This window comes from Chamaea fasciata, unplaced genomic scaffold (assembly GCF_029207755.1).
Source record: "Chamaea fasciata isolate MVZ Bird 193981 ecotype frontalis unplaced genomic scaffold, bChaFas1.0.hap1 SCAF_4, whole genome shotgun sequence".
Classification (NCBI taxonomy): Eukaryota; Metazoa; Chordata; class Aves; order Passeriformes; family Sylviidae; genus Chamaea; species Chamaea fasciata.
In genome coordinates, this window is record NW_027094089.1 from 5,871,215 (window position 1) to 5,887,923 (window position 16,709).

The 16,709-nt window shown below is 44.5% G+C and overlaps 2 protein-coding genes across 8 annotated transcripts in view; one reads left to right on the forward strand and one right to left on the reverse strand.

Moving 5' to 3' along the window:
• Window positions 1–1,385, reverse strand: part of FOCAD (focadhesin) — a 170,857-nt gene extending 169,472 nt beyond the window's left edge. For all 5 annotated transcript variants that reach the window (XM_066180782.1, XM_066180781.1, XM_066180783.1 and 2 more), the window contains exon 1: window positions 1,306–1,385. The gene's annotated coding sequence lies outside the window, so the exon portion shown is untranslated. The remainder of the gene's footprint in view (window positions 1–1,305) is intronic.
• Window positions 1,386–13,086: 11,701 nt separating this feature from the next.
• The window catches only part of MLLT3 (MLLT3 super elongation complex subunit), a 141,530-nt gene continuing 137,907 nt past the window's right edge, over window positions 13,087–16,709 (forward strand). For all 3 annotated transcript variants that reach the window (XM_066180787.1, XM_066180788.1, XM_066180789.1), the window contains exons 1-2: window positions 13,087–13,340; window positions 13,842–14,022. In XM_066180787.1, coding sequence (XP_066036884.1) covers window positions 13,329–13,340; window positions 13,842–14,022 — 193 coding nt within the window. In that variant the 5' untranslated portion in view covers window positions 13,087–13,328. The remainder of the gene's footprint in view (window positions 13,341–13,841; window positions 14,023–16,709) is intronic.

Consider the following 16,709-nt stretch of genomic DNA (forward strand, 5'->3'; position numbering starts at 1 on the left):
ACTACTGTTACGGGAAGAACTGACTCAAGCCAAGGAAATTTATTTTTACCAATGAAATACGAGTAGAATAGTAAGAAATAATAATTTTAAAAAATCTAGAAACATATTCCCCCACCTTTCCATTCCTTCTGGGGTCAACTTCACTCCCTACCAACTTCTCTACCCCTTCCCCCTGAATGGAGTAGGGGTTCAGGAAATGAGGTCACAGTCACACTTTTCCCAGCTCCAGCATGGGATCCCAACCACAGTCTGCAATTCCTCCTGAACTGCTCCAGCATGGGTGCTTTCTATGGGCTACAGTTGTTCAGGAACAGACTGCTCAAGTGTGGATCCTAAGTCTTGCCAAAAAACCTGTTTCAGTGTGAGCTCCTGTCTCCACGATCCCAATGGTCCTTTCAGGAACCTGCTCCTGCATGAACTCCTCTCTGTGGAGTCACAGACTCCTCTGGGCATCCAGCTGGTCTAGCATGTGGTTCTCCAGTGGCTGCAGGTAGACACCTGGTTCACCACATGGACTTCCATGGGCTGCAACACACATGTACTACTTTACCATGGTCTTCACCAGGGACTGCAGAGCAATTTCTGCCTCACCACCCGGAGCATCTCCTCTCCATCCTTCTGCACCTTGGTGTCTGCAGGGCTGTTCCTCTCATGTTCTCACTTCTCTCCTTGGACTGCTGTTGTGTAGCAGTTTTTCACCTCCTTAAACCTCTCATCCCCAAGGTGCTGCCACCGTCACTGACAGGCTTGGCCTTGGCCTTGGCCAGCAGCCGGTCCATTTGGAGCCAGCTGGCATTGGCTCTGTCACACAGGAGGAAAAGTTCTAGCAGCTTCTCACAGAGGCCACCCCTGCAACCCTTCTGTTATCATATCCTTGCCATGCAAATCTAATAACGCATCCTAATGCTAAGAGGGACAAGCATTGCTAATTCAAGTGAATAACAGAGAGGATACTATGGCACTAACACCTTCGGATCTGGTCCAGTTCTCCAAAACTAACTCCGTCAAAGTAACAGAAAATGATCGCAGGCAGCACTGAGACCCGTCCGTGGTCTCAGAGCCTTTGGCTCCTTTTTAAGAACTCCCGATTCAAACCTGTGTCCCTACCGAGTCAGGAGCGAGAACACCTGCACACACCCTCACCGCTTGCGTGCGACATACGCAAAAGTCTCAGAGCGACCAGCTTTAAACAAAAACGTAAAACAAACACCACCTCCTCACACAGGGCAATAGCGGCAGCTGTCTTTACTTCGCTGCCGTCCTGACGCCACGGATCTCTCCCGTCAACCCCCCGGGGCCCCTCACCTCGGCCGGGCAGCGCAGGGCCGGGCCAGGCCGCGTCGGGCTCGCTGCGCCTCCGGCACGGCCGTGCCGACTCCCTCCCCCTGCGCCCGGAACCGGCCGTGCACTGCGCGCATGCGCAGCGCCTGGCGCAGGCGCAGCGGTGGCGGGGTGGGAGGGACCGCGGTGCTGGAACCGCAGGGAAGGATGGCGGGATCTGTCGTGGTGCTGTGAACGCACGTCTTTATCGGCTTCAAAATAACTGCGGAGTGAGTGTCGTCAGCCTCCTAAATGCTTTGGCAGGCAGTCGTCAGCAAGCTGCAGGGACATCAAGGAAGACCCTGGACGCGAAGAATAAATGATGCTCTGGTTGCTGCATGTTACCACATAATCACAGGATCAATTAGGTTGGAAAACACCTCCAAGAATATCGAGGGTGCGGCTCTCTCAAAGGCAGAAGAGTTTAAGCCCGGTTCTGATGTATTTTGGTAACTGCTGTGCTACTAACTGGTAACCACACATCTGAGACAGAGGCTGTATTCTCAGTTAAGATTGTTAGTTTAATACAGAACAGCATTTTTGTCCCCTAGCATCAAAGCAACACACAACTTCTGCGAGGCATGTATAACGTAAGAATGGCTCTCAGTGAAAATATCTTCAGAAAAATTTACAAATATTTTAAAAGGAATTTGAAAACGGTTAGGTTATTCTCTAAGGTTAGATTATTCTTTCTCAAGGTTGTCTTCTCTGGGTTGGTTTGAGCTGGAAGTAGTGGAATGCTGACAAAAGAAACAAAAGTAAATATGTATGAGTCTGTCTAGTATTTTTTATTTTTTTTTTCTTTCTTTTTTTTTTTTTTTAATTTAAAAAGATCAGGGATATATTGTTTTCAGTTTCACCAGCTAATGCTGTAGGTAGTTTATGGTATTCAAAGAGCCCTGCCACTGCCTGCGTTGAATTGGTGCACTGCCACTTCCAAGAGGCACCAAAAGCCCAGAAGTGACTTACTGTATCCTCTTGAGCTGCCTATATACAATATAAAGGGAAGATCAGTCAGATCCCAGAGAATATGTGGACTGCTTGCTTTATCCATGACATCTCTGCTGCAACTGTTTTCAAGCAGCACATACAAGTATTTGTGACACGGCTTTTTGGCTCAGTACACTGGCCAAGATGTCTGCCTGCTGCTGAAGTATCATAGGATGAGGAAAAAGGACCTGTAGGAACTTTCGTAACGATGTATTTCAGTCCATCTCTAGGTGACCATAGGTGATGACGTGAATCCAAAGGCAGTGTTCAGTCTCCTTAGCCCGTTCCATGCTTTGTGCTTCATCTAAGGACATCTTGCTATTGACAAGTTGGTTTGTTGACATTTTGTGATTCGTGGTCAGCTATGAAGGGCCGTCACTCCAACCGTGCAGAGCTTCCAAGGACTTCAATGCAAATCCAGTGAGAAGGCAGAAATGAGAAAAAAGTCCCTGATTTGTATCCTCACAGGCTATTGAGATTAATAAGAGTGGTAATTGCTTAATTCTCACCAGGGAGAACTCTGCAGCTCACAAGATTAGGCTTGAAATGCCATACTGGACTTCATCCTGTAGGAGTTCATAGATAAAAACTCCCTTTGTATTAGTGCAAGCAAGGCCTGTGGCATTTTTTGACTGCCTGTACAGCACTTTTCCTTTTATAATTGCCAGGTTGCAGAACTTGCCTTACAGGTGAAGTGTATCTCAGTAGCATGCCATCCAGGAAAACTTCTCCAGCTGTGTATTAGCTCCATGTTGTGCCCTAGACATGGGAGCATTAGTTCCAAGTACAGTGCCAAGTCTGCTACTGCCCAAATGAGCATTAGCCAAAATGGCTTTCAATTTGATGCAAACTGCAATGAGATCTCCAGAGATTAAAGGAGCACATAATAATTTATTTTGGTGCAGACAGAGTGATGATACTGTGAAGCATCTTGCTTTGACAAGCAGCTCACCAGAGTTTCATGCTTGATGTGAAAGTATCAGGAATATCACATCCATTCTCTGGATTACGTGACTGTGGTGTGTAATTGCTAGCACTGGTTCTAAGCCCTGAGTTTCATGCAGGTGGTCTAAGGACATTGAGGCATGAACAATGCGTGTAACATAAACACTCTCACAAAGGGCCCTTGGTAGCCCCAGAGGCTGAATTGTGGCTTGAGACAAAAGGAATCCATCTTGTCTTCATGAAACCATTTACAGTCCTGTGGTCTCAATCTGTTTAAATAACATATTTTTCTATGCTGATATCTCAGAAGGAGCAAAAAAGCAGAAGATATCTCTTAACGGACATACCTAAATTTACAGATTGTGCTTTTGATTGCCTTTCAACTTATAGAGCCTGGCTGTGAAACCGAGATATGTTTTCTGTAGTGGCCTGAAGTGATGTCCCCAACCTTCAGGGTCTTCCATTAAAGTAGGAGAAACACTTGGGGGTATTTCTGATGGTAGCATCAATGTCAAAGTCATAACTGGGTTTGATTCAGAGCAGTTCATATCAACTGCAGATTATGCTGAAAAAAGCTTTCCCTAGCGTATTTTTGAAATCAGTTTTCCCTTTTGAAAGAAATTTGACACGTTTGGGAAGCATCTCCAGCACAATTTACTGCTGGTCTTAATGTGGCCTATCTGTTACACAGAAAATAGTAAAAATAGAATTCTGCTAACTTGTATTGGGCTGACAAATAGAATTACCACCCTCCAGTTTGTGTGACAAGAGTCCTTGAAAAGGTCAGCAAATCTGTGAAAACTGCCCTATTCTCTGGCTTGTGAATTTTCTGCCAGGAGAAAACTACACAGGCGTCCCTGTCTCCAGTTGCACTTTTTCTAAGATATTCTAAGTTGTTCTATTATGGGGCAATCTAATCCCATGAGGGGTGATGCATGGTAATGCTCTCCAAGAAATGCCAGAAGGTTCTCTTGGCAGCATTTATAATGTGCTGTGAGGTCTCCCAGTGAAGGTTACTATGCAAATGAAAATCATACAGTAATAGCACTGATAATGGCCTAATCTGCATATCTCATTTCTTACATGGAATTTTATCCAAACCAGAAAGCAATTCTAGCTTTAATCATGAAGCAGAGAAATAACGAAAGTTCCAGTTAAGAATATATTGCTGAAATCAATAGCAGCAAAGTCTGCCACTATTGAAATATATTTATTTTAAATCTCTTAAGCCTAATAATGAAATACTTTTAGCAAATGGATCTGCCTAGTGTTGGGGGTTAGGTTTGTTCCTTCTTTCTCTAAAGAATTTTTTCCCCACAAGTTACCAAGGAGACCAAGTGTTGGATACTTGAGAGTACTTAACTGAAACAAAGAGGTGGACAAAGGTGGAAGGGGGAGATAAGCAGGTAAAAGACAAAGCTTGAGGCAGCTGCGTGCTTTTCTTTTTTTCCGGCGTTCGGGGAGACGCGTGTCTGCCGCTCCTCGAGGATCTCAGCCGCCGCAAAGCACGCCGAGGGGAGAACGGCTGTTGCTGGCTAGAAGAGTTTCACTGTGGCCAAAGGGATACAGTCCTGGGAAATCTACTATCACCGGTTCGGCCTGAATCCGGAGTTTTCCCGGCTACCCGCGGGGAGCGGGTCCAGGCTCTGACTCTCCTTCGGTTTTCTTCGGCGCTGCTCGTCTTGCTACAGTGTGACCCTGCACCCCCTGCGCTGCCGGGACATCCTGCCCCTGCCTGCCGGGACACCCTGCCATCCCAGCTACCAGCCCGGGACTTTTGCACTGTTTCTGCTTGGTGCTCTGAGGATCCTGCAGGGACACCGAAACCAAACTGCCCTGGGTTTTGTGAAACAAAGCCCTCAAGGTTCTTGGTACTGTTGTCGTTTGTCATTAATGCTGTAGTTGTTTGGTGGTGGGGGGGAAGCTTTTTTGTGTTTGTTTGCTTTGTATTACATACTAGTAAAGAACTGCTATTCCTATTTCCCAAATCTTTGCCTAAGAGCCTCTGATTGTAATTTTACCTGGCAGATACCTGTCTTCCCAAACCAAGACACCTAGTTAGCTATGTCTTTAGCTGTTATAACTAAGAAGGCATTCTACTTTCAAATGCAGCTGCTTTTGCTCCAAAAAGTAGTCAGCTGTAAAGGGCTGTCGCTCTACCCTGCAGAGCTTCCATGGACTTCGATGCAAATCCAGTGTGAAGGCAGAAATGAGAAAAAAGTCCCTGATTTGTATCCTCACAGGCTATTGAGATTAATAAGAGTGGTAATTGCTTAACTCTCACCAGGGAGAACTCTGCAGCTCACAAGATTAGGCTTGAAATGCCATACTGGACTTCATCCTGTAGGAGTTCATAGATAAAAATTCCCTTTGTATTAGTGCAAGCAAGGCCCGTGTCACTTTTTGACTGCCTGTACAACACTTGCTCTACTGAAGGGTAATGTAGAAAGCTTGGGGCATATTTCTGGCAAAGACTAATTGCTAGCACCGTTGGACCGTTTCAGTTTCCCATTGATTGTATCGAGTGGCAGAGAGTTTTTGAAGAGGCAGAAGCATTTTTGATATCAGTTCTCACTCTCAGGCTCATGGATCCTACAAAGCCCTTCAATTTATATGTGCCTGAATGAAAATGAATAGCTAGTGGAGTGATAACACTCAAATTAGGACCTCGCCAGAGATGGGTTTCATACTATGTACAACTAGATCTGATTTTACTAAATCAGTGTCAGCACCTACAATATTAGAAAAAAAGTCACCCCCTTGTTCTGAAATACACTGTAACAAATTTATGTCCCACACAAGGTGGAAATACTTCTGAAACAGTACACAACTGAAGCCTTATTGCCACAATGGTCACAGGGGTACAAATGGATCATTCTAGTGCTGCATAATGTAACTTTGAAAAGATGCAATGGAGCCAAACATCACTAGTGTGAGCAGGTGATGAACACTTCAGGTAAACTGCAGGCAGATGTAACTGATGTTCCTTTGCACAATCCAGATCTAACTTTGTAGGTGGTTCATCTTCATATTCTCTGGGCAACAATGAATGAGATACACTTTGGACAGCCAAGGGTGAGTAATAGAAACTGAACCTCACTAGACTCCAAAATAACAAACTGCATTCTACTTTTACTTACGTGATGTAGCATAGCAAAACCTAGGGAGGATTCAAGTAATAAAGTTAAGGATGTGATTTAGGTTGTTTAATGCCTCCACTTCTTTTCTTTAAATGATCATTAGCTAATGTCACAAAACTTCAGGAAGACTGCTCAGGAGTGATTAAAAATAGATGAGTATTCCAGTTGCTGTCATTAACAAGACTATTAATTTGTTTAGATTTACCCAGTGTGTGTTTGCAAGTTGTAATGTGACTTTAGCAAGACCAGGGAAAGGTTCATCCCCTTAGTGATGAGGCTGCACCTTGAATCCTATGTTCAGTTTTGGGCCCCTCCTTCACTGCAGAACAGACATTGTGCTGGAGCATGTATCCAGAGAAGGGGAACAAAGCTGCTGGAGGGTGTGGAGGACAAAAGGCAGCACCTGAGGGAGCTGGGGTTTCTTAGCTGGGAGACAATGAGCCTGAGGGGAGAATGTATTACTTTCTAGAACTCCCCTGAAAGACTTGCAAGACTCCTGGCATACATTTTCCTAAGAATCATTGCAACTTTTTACCCTAGTCTTTCAAGGATTTACTTGAGGTGGGGATGCAAGGGCAGAACATTGATGAAAGATGAGATGGGAAACCATTGCTTTTGCTCTATATTTGTGTGTGTGTATATATATATATATATATATATATATGTGTGTGTGTGTGTGCGTGTGTGTGTGTATAGGATTTCTTTTCTACACACACACACATTTGTATGTATGTGCAGTTTGAAGGAGATAAAATGTATAGCTTTGGTCAGTTTAAAATATGCCATGTGAGGAACAGATAAATGGAGAATGGGTGAGGCAGCAGAGCATTGAAAGGTGGAAATTGCAGTAAATCAGAGTAACATGCTCTTTGCATTTGTATCTTTGAGACCTGGGAAGTTTTTAATAGAAATTGTAAATATATGTAAAAGTGTCAGGAATTGATGTCACAGGGTGATGAAAAGTATTCTGATATGAAATCCATTGTTCATTGAGGGATTCCTACCATTAGGAGGAGGTTAAATGAGTGTAACCTGCTTACTAGTGAAGTCTATTGAGTTCAGAGGACCACACAGAGCTTATATGGAAGGACATCTGGCTGACTTACACCTGTTGAGCAATCATGCTTTGCAACTTTGTCATATGTGAAAGTTGCTATTTCTGATTCATATGATTTCTGTTTAGATTTCTGAAATGTGCCTATGAAGCTCCAAAGGCCAGAGTTCTGTAAATATGTATGTAAAATATTCCTTAAACTTTATAATGTTCTCTCAAATGCCACATCTGTCAAATAATTTCTTATTGATTGTTGAACTAGCTGTGTATTTCAGTTTCTCTGTTCTCCGATACCCCTTTTGCTTACATGCTTGTTTCTATTTCTTCTTTTTTTTTTCTACATATTTTCAGGGCCAAACTTTCTTATCACTGTGTTTATCCACTTTCAACCTTTATGCCTTATCTGTTTTTTCCTGGATAAATAATTTAGTTAGTCTCTTTATTTCAATTTGCCATCCATAAAGTTGGGATAAAACTACTTTCTGAATCAGTGAGGGCATAATCCTGAATTCATTAAAGATGAGGACAGCCAAGACCCAGTGGCTATTTGAGTACTTATCACTGATTTAAAAATGTGTTTTCCACCAGGAGTTTTTCGCCAAGGTAATGTTAAACCATTTCCAATTCTCACTCATTTTCTGGTGATACTGGGAATAAAGTAGATTCGGCTGGTTTATGGCTCTCACAATAAAAGTGTGAGGATAGTGTAGTCTTGTACCTTTCTGATACTTTTGTAATGAACCTATAGAGTAACGTAAGTATTCTATGACCAAGACGTGGTGGTCATCTTATGCATAAATTCCTGAACTGGGTAATGGTCAACTTACATAACTAATAGTGGTGTATTGGGTTTGCACAGCCAGGTTTTTGGTAGGGGGGACTACAGGGATTGCTCTTGTGAGAAGCTCCTGGGAGCTTCCTCCATATTTGGCAGAGCCAAAGTCTGCCAGATCCAAGATGGACATGCCACTGGCCAAGATTAGGCCAATTAGAAATGGTAGTAATGCCTCTGTGATAACAGAATTAAGAATGAAAATAGAAGTTGTTGTGCATATATAATTGCAGCCAGAGAAGAGCCACATGAGAAACGTGAGAGGAACAGCTCTGCAGACACCAAGGTCAGTACGGAAGGAGGCACAGGAGGTGCTCCAGCTGCTGGAGCTGAGATTCCCCTGCACCCCATGGTGCAGACCATGGTGAAGCAGCTGCAGCCCATGGAGGATCACAGGGATGCAGAGATCCACCTGAAGCCTATGGAAGAAACCCAGTCCAGAGCAGGTAGATCCCTGAGATGAGGCTGTGACCCTGTGGGAAGCCTGTGCTGGAGCAGGCTCCTGGCAGGGACCTGCAGACCTGGGGAGAGAGGAGCCCACACTGGAACAGATTTCCTGTAGGACTTGTGATTCCATGGGGGACCCACGCTGGAGCAGCCTGTCCTTGAAGGTCTGCAGCCCATGGAAGAATGACCCACCTTGCAGCAGTTTGTGGAGGACTGTTGCCCATGGGATGGACTCACACTGGAGAATTTCATGGAGAACTGTCTCTTGTGGGAGGGACCCCACCCTGGAACAGGGGAAGGACTCATCTCCCCATGCACTGGGAGAAACAACATGTAATGAATTGACTGTAATGCCCATTCCGTCTCCATGGGCTGCTGGGAGGAAGGAGTGGGAATAAGGTGTTTTTAAGATCTTACTTTACTTCTAATTATCCTGCTCTGATTTTGTTAGTAATAAATTGTTAGTATCTCTAATTCAAGCCTGTTTCACCCTTGATGGTATTTCATGAGTAGTCTCTCTCTATCCCTATCTCAACATGTACCCTTTGTTGTATTTTCTCTCCCCTGTACAGCTGCATAGGAGAGTGAGAGAGAGACTTTGGTGGATGTTTGGCATCCAGACAGGGTCAATCCATGACAGTGTTTTTGGTGCCATGACTTGGATTCAAATCGAGGTTGCTGCCACCACAAGAACCTGATGCAGAGTGAAGATGGTCCCATAATTGCTTTATACTTGATTGATTGGCTGATTGCTAATGGAGCGACTTTCCTGTCAGGCCAGAAACTGGGGACACTGATTTCAGTAAAGTTAATCCCTAGCATCTCCCTTGCACATGGGATCGGACTATCCTGGCTATGGCTGGGGAAATACGAAACAAGTTCTCTGAACTTAGTCATTACACAGCTGTAAACAAAGTACAGAATTTGACCTTATTTCTTTGACTAACAGGAGCATTTACTCTAGGGGCACTGCTATTGTGAGGAAATAACCCCCTAAATACTTCCTTGTAGGTCTTTCAACAGGACTTTTCCACTCTCAATGAAATTCTTTATGTGTCCCTAGAGGCCACTAAATTTTATTTTTTTTTTACCTTTTATACTGTAATATTGTGCATAGCCAAGATCCCTTTTTGAATTTATCTTCTGTTGTTACCACTACATTCCTCTGATTTGACCAGTGGTGAGTAATAAACTGTTTATATTGTTTTCTAAATCATGCAGCCCTTGCAGATCTTTTCTATTGGTGAGGGGGTTTACATGTTTCCAACTAAAGTGCTTATTTTCTCTTTGATTTGTGATTAGAAAATGACAAGTCAATAAAACCTCAAAACAGGCACACATTTGGCTCAGGTTGCTTGGCATTTATTCATCCTATGTAGCTAACCAAAGAAAGCCAATCCAGACACGGTATTCTGCCATTAAGTCCAGGCAGCCAGAGTGGCATTACAAAGAAACTTAGACATATTCCTTGTTGTATGTGTATGATCAGCTGCAGCTTATTTTAACATTTTTAACTTTAACTAAACTCTGGTTCAGTCCACTGTAATCAATATCTGGCTTGGATCAAGATTTGCTATGATATTTTTATAATGTCTGCATAAGAAAAGTTCTTAAATATAGAGTAATTAAGACTGATGATACATTTAAAAGGCACTGTGGTTTATTTATAGCCTGTAATAATACTAGCTTTTTCAGTTCATTGCTTTTTTAAAAATATTTGAAAATAACCCCCATTTAAGCGTCAGTCAGACTTGGGTCACAAAATTTGTACTTCAAATAGAAATTAAAAACAGCTGTGTCTGAAATATTGAAGACAACTCAATATATCCAAATGAGGTGGGAAAGTCTTCTTTTTTGTGGCATAAGACATATCTGCCTTGTGTAAGAAAACAATACAGAAAGGCAGCAATTCCTTTCAGTCATGTGTGGAATCACCAACAGTACAGCTATGAAATGCAGCTCCTGTTAGGTCAGATGTAATGCTGCACTAACACGTCTACACTCTACACACAGTTAGCTGTATACTGAGCAGAAATGTTGACTTGTGTTCTGCGTAACTCAGGGATCTGGGATCTATGCATCATGTGTCACAGCCTAATGCAGGTGTGACTGAAGACATATGAACACAGGGACTGGTGCCTTCCAGGAAGTCTACAGTTGTATCAGTTATTTCAGCATAAAAAGTGCAAGCATTTTGCAGGAGTTGATCATGTGAATATTTAGGTTGTTAAACACCTCTAAGAACATAACTTAAATGTCTCTTATTTTCCAGCAGCTGAGTAATTATTCCCTGATAAACCTTGTTTAAGCAGTACTGGATAGCACTTGTAGAAAATTGCCTTCACCTTTATAACTTTGTAGTTCTTTTAAGCCAGTGTCTCTACACGTTCATGTGCACATGATTACATCCATCTGCTATAACGAGATCAAAGACTGTTTATTTTAACTGTTAATCCAAAATGAAGTCAATAGTTGCACCAATTTGTCACTTAACAGCTCAAAATCATTCTTTGATTCTGCTCCTGTCACCCAAAGATTATATTTGGAATTCATAAAATTTTTAGATTTTTAAATCGTAGCTGTAATTGCATCCCAACCCCTTAAGCTTGAATACAAATGCTGCATTGGGTTTTTTTTTTTTGTTGTTTAAAAATCAACATTACTTCACAACTGACAAACAGTAAACAACTTCCTTTTATTTTCCAAATTTGAGCCTGAATCAGCAGATGTTTCTCAGTAATGATTACTCAACTGAGTGTTCTCAGTTAAGTAGCTAAAAAGACTTAGAATGGATAAAGTTAGGTAATAGAAGCATTTCCACTGTGACACTGGTATACGTTAAAGGAAAACACCTTGTAGTGATTCAGTCTCATTTTAAGTCAAGAGGACAAATAATTGTCCAAATACTTAAGAAAGAAGTCAGCACAGAAGGACTCCAGAGGACGACCCAGCTGTATTACATCCAGTAGAATCCCAAACTAGGAGGATGATACTCTCTGCTCAGATGGGTCCTGACATCTGGAAGCACACTGCATTAGGCTTAGTGGTGGCCCAGCCTCTCTGCCCTTGCTCACATGCATAGTCCTTACTCAAGAACAAAGTTTTAAACTTGCCAGAATCAGCTTTGGTGCATTTAGGGACTCAGCAGGAGATCTTATATTTGCTAGCTTTCCTAATGCAAGGTCATTAGAAAATAAGTGATGTTTCAGATATGCATGTCAGAATTTTAAAACATGGATATTCGTATACATTTCAAGTCCCGTTGTGCTTGTGGAATTGTTACAAATTGTATTAATCTTTTTCAATTCTTAGTACTGATTTTATCAATTAGAGCTTAAAACATCTTTAAGAAGAGGAAGATGCAGCTCATTAGTCTCGAAGAAATCAGTAAATCATGCTAAACTTTGGACAATGTGCGCTCATTCCCGAAATGAAAAAAAGAGAAGATAGAAATCGTGGTCTTCTGGAGAGGTTAAATGAGAATATTAGCTCGAGAACTCGGCGCGCCATCTCTTGGTGACACCTGGAAGGCTCAGGAAGGGTGTTCCATCTGTGTGAGGCACGCTGCTGCTCTCTGTGCTGTGTCCAGTCACTGGGTTGTCATTGCTATTGCAACATTGTCAAAAATATCATTATCGAACGGACTAAATGAGCTTTTAACGTGCCAAAAGTTACTACTGGCAATTTTTGACAATTTGATGGCTGTTGGAAAACAGTCATCTCATGAACGTCAGCACCGTGATTTAGACATTCACAGCAAATCACTGCATCTCCTCAGTGGCATATTCCAGTGGAAGGATTCCCCACGTTATCTCCCACAGCAGGGAAGAGATACGGAAATGCTTGAGGCAGTAACCGTGTTTTAGGAGACTCTCGGCCCGCTACAGGTAGTAATAGCAGCTGGCGCTACAAACACGTGTTGAAGAATCCCGTTTGTTTTTTCCTGCCTGCTGTCAGGTTTATTTCCTTTCCTGCTGCTCATCATCACCTGCCATCCCCGTGCAAGCCGGGCATTCCCTTGCTGTCCTCCTCTCTTTGTTTTTTGCTAGGGGGTCCATCGGGGGCTTTTCAGAGATGTATGTTGGTGGCTGTGGTGGAGCTGTAGCCAGAACCCAGCCCAGCACCGCAATCCGCGGCCAGCAGCAGGCCTGGCGCGTGGCACCACCGCGGGCGCCGGCCGGGCCGCAGTCTGTTACTTTAAGGGCGGCGGGGCGGGGGCGGGGCCGCGCGGAGGAGCTTGCACACCATTGGCTGTCGCGCCGCGTGGGTGCTGCCCCCCGGCACTTACTGCTGTGTCCCTCTCTCGGTGTCAGTCAGGCACGCAGTGCGCATGCGCTGCGCTGGCCGGCGGGGTCGAGGCGAGCGCTGGGGCAGCCGTGGGCGGGGAGTGGGAGCGGGGGGAGCCGCGAGCCGGACCCGGACCCGGACCCGGACCCGGCAGCCGCCGTCGCAGCCGGCCGGAGCAGCAAAACAGGATGCCTGCCGCCTGCCCGCCGCTTCTCTGCGCGCCCGCCATCTCCTCCACGTCCTCATGAATTAGGGCTGCGCGGTGGGGGTGGGGGACGGCAGCGAGCGCCCCGGCGGAACCGGCGCCCCAGGCATGGCCGGCTCGGTGAGTGAGTAGCGTGGGTCTCCTGTGGCCCTCCGCCCCGCGCTGCCCGGCGCCGTAGGGAAGGGGCTGGCGTGACCAGGCATTTCTCTTCGCATGCGGCTTTCCCTCTCTCCTGTTGCTCCCGGCGGCGGCGCGGCACGCGCACGCACGCACTTGGAGCCGTGGTCCTGCCGCCGCAGCGCGGGCGGCGAGCGCGGAGGCGGCGAGGGCAGGACGGAGCGTCCCTGACAGCGGGCCCCGGGTCGCCTCCCCGCGCTCTCCCGGTGACATCGAGAGCTGTCCTACGCTGTCGCCTGTGGGGCCGTTTTTTTGTTGTTGCTGCGGTGCCATGCTGGTTTTGCCAACTCTCCCCCCCTTCAAATCCTTTCTGCCGTGTTTATGGTACGGCTGTGTCCATGTGTTCCCGTGCTGCCCGCTATGGGTCCGGTTCCCCCCCGGCCGACAGCCCCATCTCCGCTTGTTGGGGCACTCATCGGCCGCTCCCCGCCTCTTCCCCCGCAGTGTGCCGTCCAGGTGAAGCTGGAGCTGGGACACCGAGCCCAGGTCAGGAAGAAACCCACCGTGGAAGGCTTCACCCACGACTGGATGGTGTTTGTCAGAGGGCCTGAGCATAGCAACATTCAGCACTTTGTGGAGAAAGTCATCTTTCACCTGCACGAGAGCTTCCCCAGGCCGAAAAGAGGTAGTGGGGTCTCCCTGGGATGAGCTCTTGGAAGCGACCCGGTGCGGGCCCAGGCGGTGGGTCTCTGCCGGTCTCGGTGGAGAACAAAAGCGGCCGCCAGTGCGGTGGTGGGCTGCCGGGGCTCTCTCCCGCCGTATGTAGGGCTGTCCGGGGTCGGGCGGGGCTCGTCTCTGCCCCTTCATGCACTTGCTGCCGCGGGGATGTCCATTCGCTGTTGCGTGTGGTCGCAAAGCTTGGTCCGGCCGTGGGTCTGGGTCTCGACTCTTTCTGGTCTCCCGTTGGTGGGTGGCACGGAGTTAGCTTCTGTCCCAGCGTAGGTCCTCACTGGCGATTTTTGCCCACGTGTTACTTTCTTCTGGCTGGTGGTGTTTTCTCCCGATGTCCTTCCTGTGTGATTTGAATAGAGATGCCTGTACATGTATTGCTGTTCCGATTTTGGTAGTTGTGTTTGGATTCCTTCAACTCCTTCCTGCTTGTTCATTTCCTGAGCTTCAACTTTTTGTGAGTACATTAAGAAGTCTCAAAAGGTCTGTAGGTGTGGTGCATTTGTATCCATACAAGTTTGGCTGGAAGATGTGTAAGAAGCCTTTTGTTTTCGGATCTATTTCCTGAGCCTTTGCTTGTCTTGATTATTGTAGTGGGATTGGTTGAGGTAACAGTACAAATAAAAGAAGTGAGCAGATTTATTTATCTATATTGACACAATGCTTAGGAGTAATCTTTCATTTGATCTGCAATCTTTATTGGCATCTAGTGCTTCTCCAGTTCCTTAGAGCAACATCATCATAAATCCTGTATGCTTGGAGCTAGGGGGAGGTAAATTGAATGTACACGGAACAAAAGAGAGGAAAATTTTGAGTGTTGGGATAAAAAAAGCTTTGCTTTGTGGTAGGGTAAAAACATAATTTGATTTAATATTTCTCTGTTGGGGCATTCCAAGCTGTGTTTTTTAATTCCAGTGACTGTTTTCTCTAGAATACTTTTCTTCCCTTAAGTATCAGAGTGTAAGAATTACAGTATTTCAGCTCCAGAGTTTATCCTCTGAAGTACAGGCAATTAATTCCCTTTTATTTTCATACCATTAGTATATTTTTTGGATCTATTTAAATCTGTGCAGTGCTACACAAACCGTTTTCAGCGAATTGTATGAAATACTGCAGTATTACTGTTGAATTAAATTGCCCAGCTTGTCCTGGCGAGTCTTCCTCTTACTTTCTTCTGTTTCTTGTGCAAAAAACATGACTTTAAGTCAATCTAAATAGTTTTACAGAAAAACTCCTGAGAACAGGTCTGAGTAGCCCTAAATAGCTGAGATAGTATTATTCATATTCAGTGAATTAGATGATGTGTTGTATGAAATCAATGGTAGAAAGTGTGCTTAATACTTGAAGCCTGGTCTGCAAAGGGGTTGTTGGTAGTCCTCTCTTCCTTTTGTTATTTCTACTATATTTATTTACTTGCTGACTGGCCTCCAGGAATGTGATGCTGCTGCCCAAGTTTGGTTGCTAAGTGTGATGTGGAGCTTGCTTGTAAGAATATAGTTCAGGACTTTTGCAAGTGAGGGATATATCATTTGCTACTTGCTTTGTGTCTCCAGCTGCTGAGTTCAGTTACACAGTCATTTAAGTAATTGCTTTAAAGTGTTTATTTTGGGGGTTTTTTTGGTATGCATCATTTTCATGAAGTGGCAGCTGCTGGGAGGGCAGCCCTCTTCTGTAGTGTGGGAGGGGGTTTGTACAGTGCTTGTACCCGCCTTGGATTGTAGGAGAACTCTACAGCCACTCTCATTCAGCGGATTATAACTTGGATGGCAGGCACTCCATTCACTTCTAGGCTTTGCTTTGCCTCCTGAAAGTACTGATGTTGGAGAAATCTCATGTCTTTGAAATTATATGGAAGGAATGATCCATGTATGAATTACCTAGAATGTTTTCTGCTGTTGTAAAGTGTTTAAAAGGGTGGTGGGAATGTGTGCCTTGTAAATGGGAGCAGTTTGTCTTTCTGATTTAAAAGTATTTTTAAAATTTTTGACTGAACTATCCTAAGGTGTTTTTTTTGGTTTCTGTAAATCAGTGCTAACAGTTGGTTTGATGCCTCAAGTGTTGCATATTTAATAGGAATGATTTGTGTGTTTGAAGTGTTAGTCAAACTACCTGTTTTCCATCAGGTCGTCCAATGTTTTTGTCTGCAGTTATATACTTCATTATTTTAGCATAGGATAACTTACCACTTGGAGATACTTGATAATTTCGCAAATTTTTCCTGAGCCATGGGTTTAGCATGCTGAAATTAGGTGCATAGTATTAATCTAAAGCAAGTATGAGTATACTGGCTAGCCGTAATAACACCTAGTTGTCTGGTAGGTGTTCTTTTTATCTCTGCATTCATGATAAGAGTGGCTTCTCTAAGATGTATGCCTGTTAGGAAAAAATTTTGTTCATTAGGTCTATCTGTAAAACTTGTGGATCAGTTTGAAAATAATAAATCAATAAGCTAAGCTTGATGTTATTAACTCAAAGTATTTCTGTTGCTAGATGACTTTTTATTAGGGACAAAGTAATTGCAGCCACCAGGGGAGACAAATTATTGCCAGGTCATTTGCTTTGCAAATTTATGAGACTAGCTGGGTAAACTGTCAGTTTTCCAGCTACAACTATGGCTTTGCTTATCTGTTTATGCTAGAAATT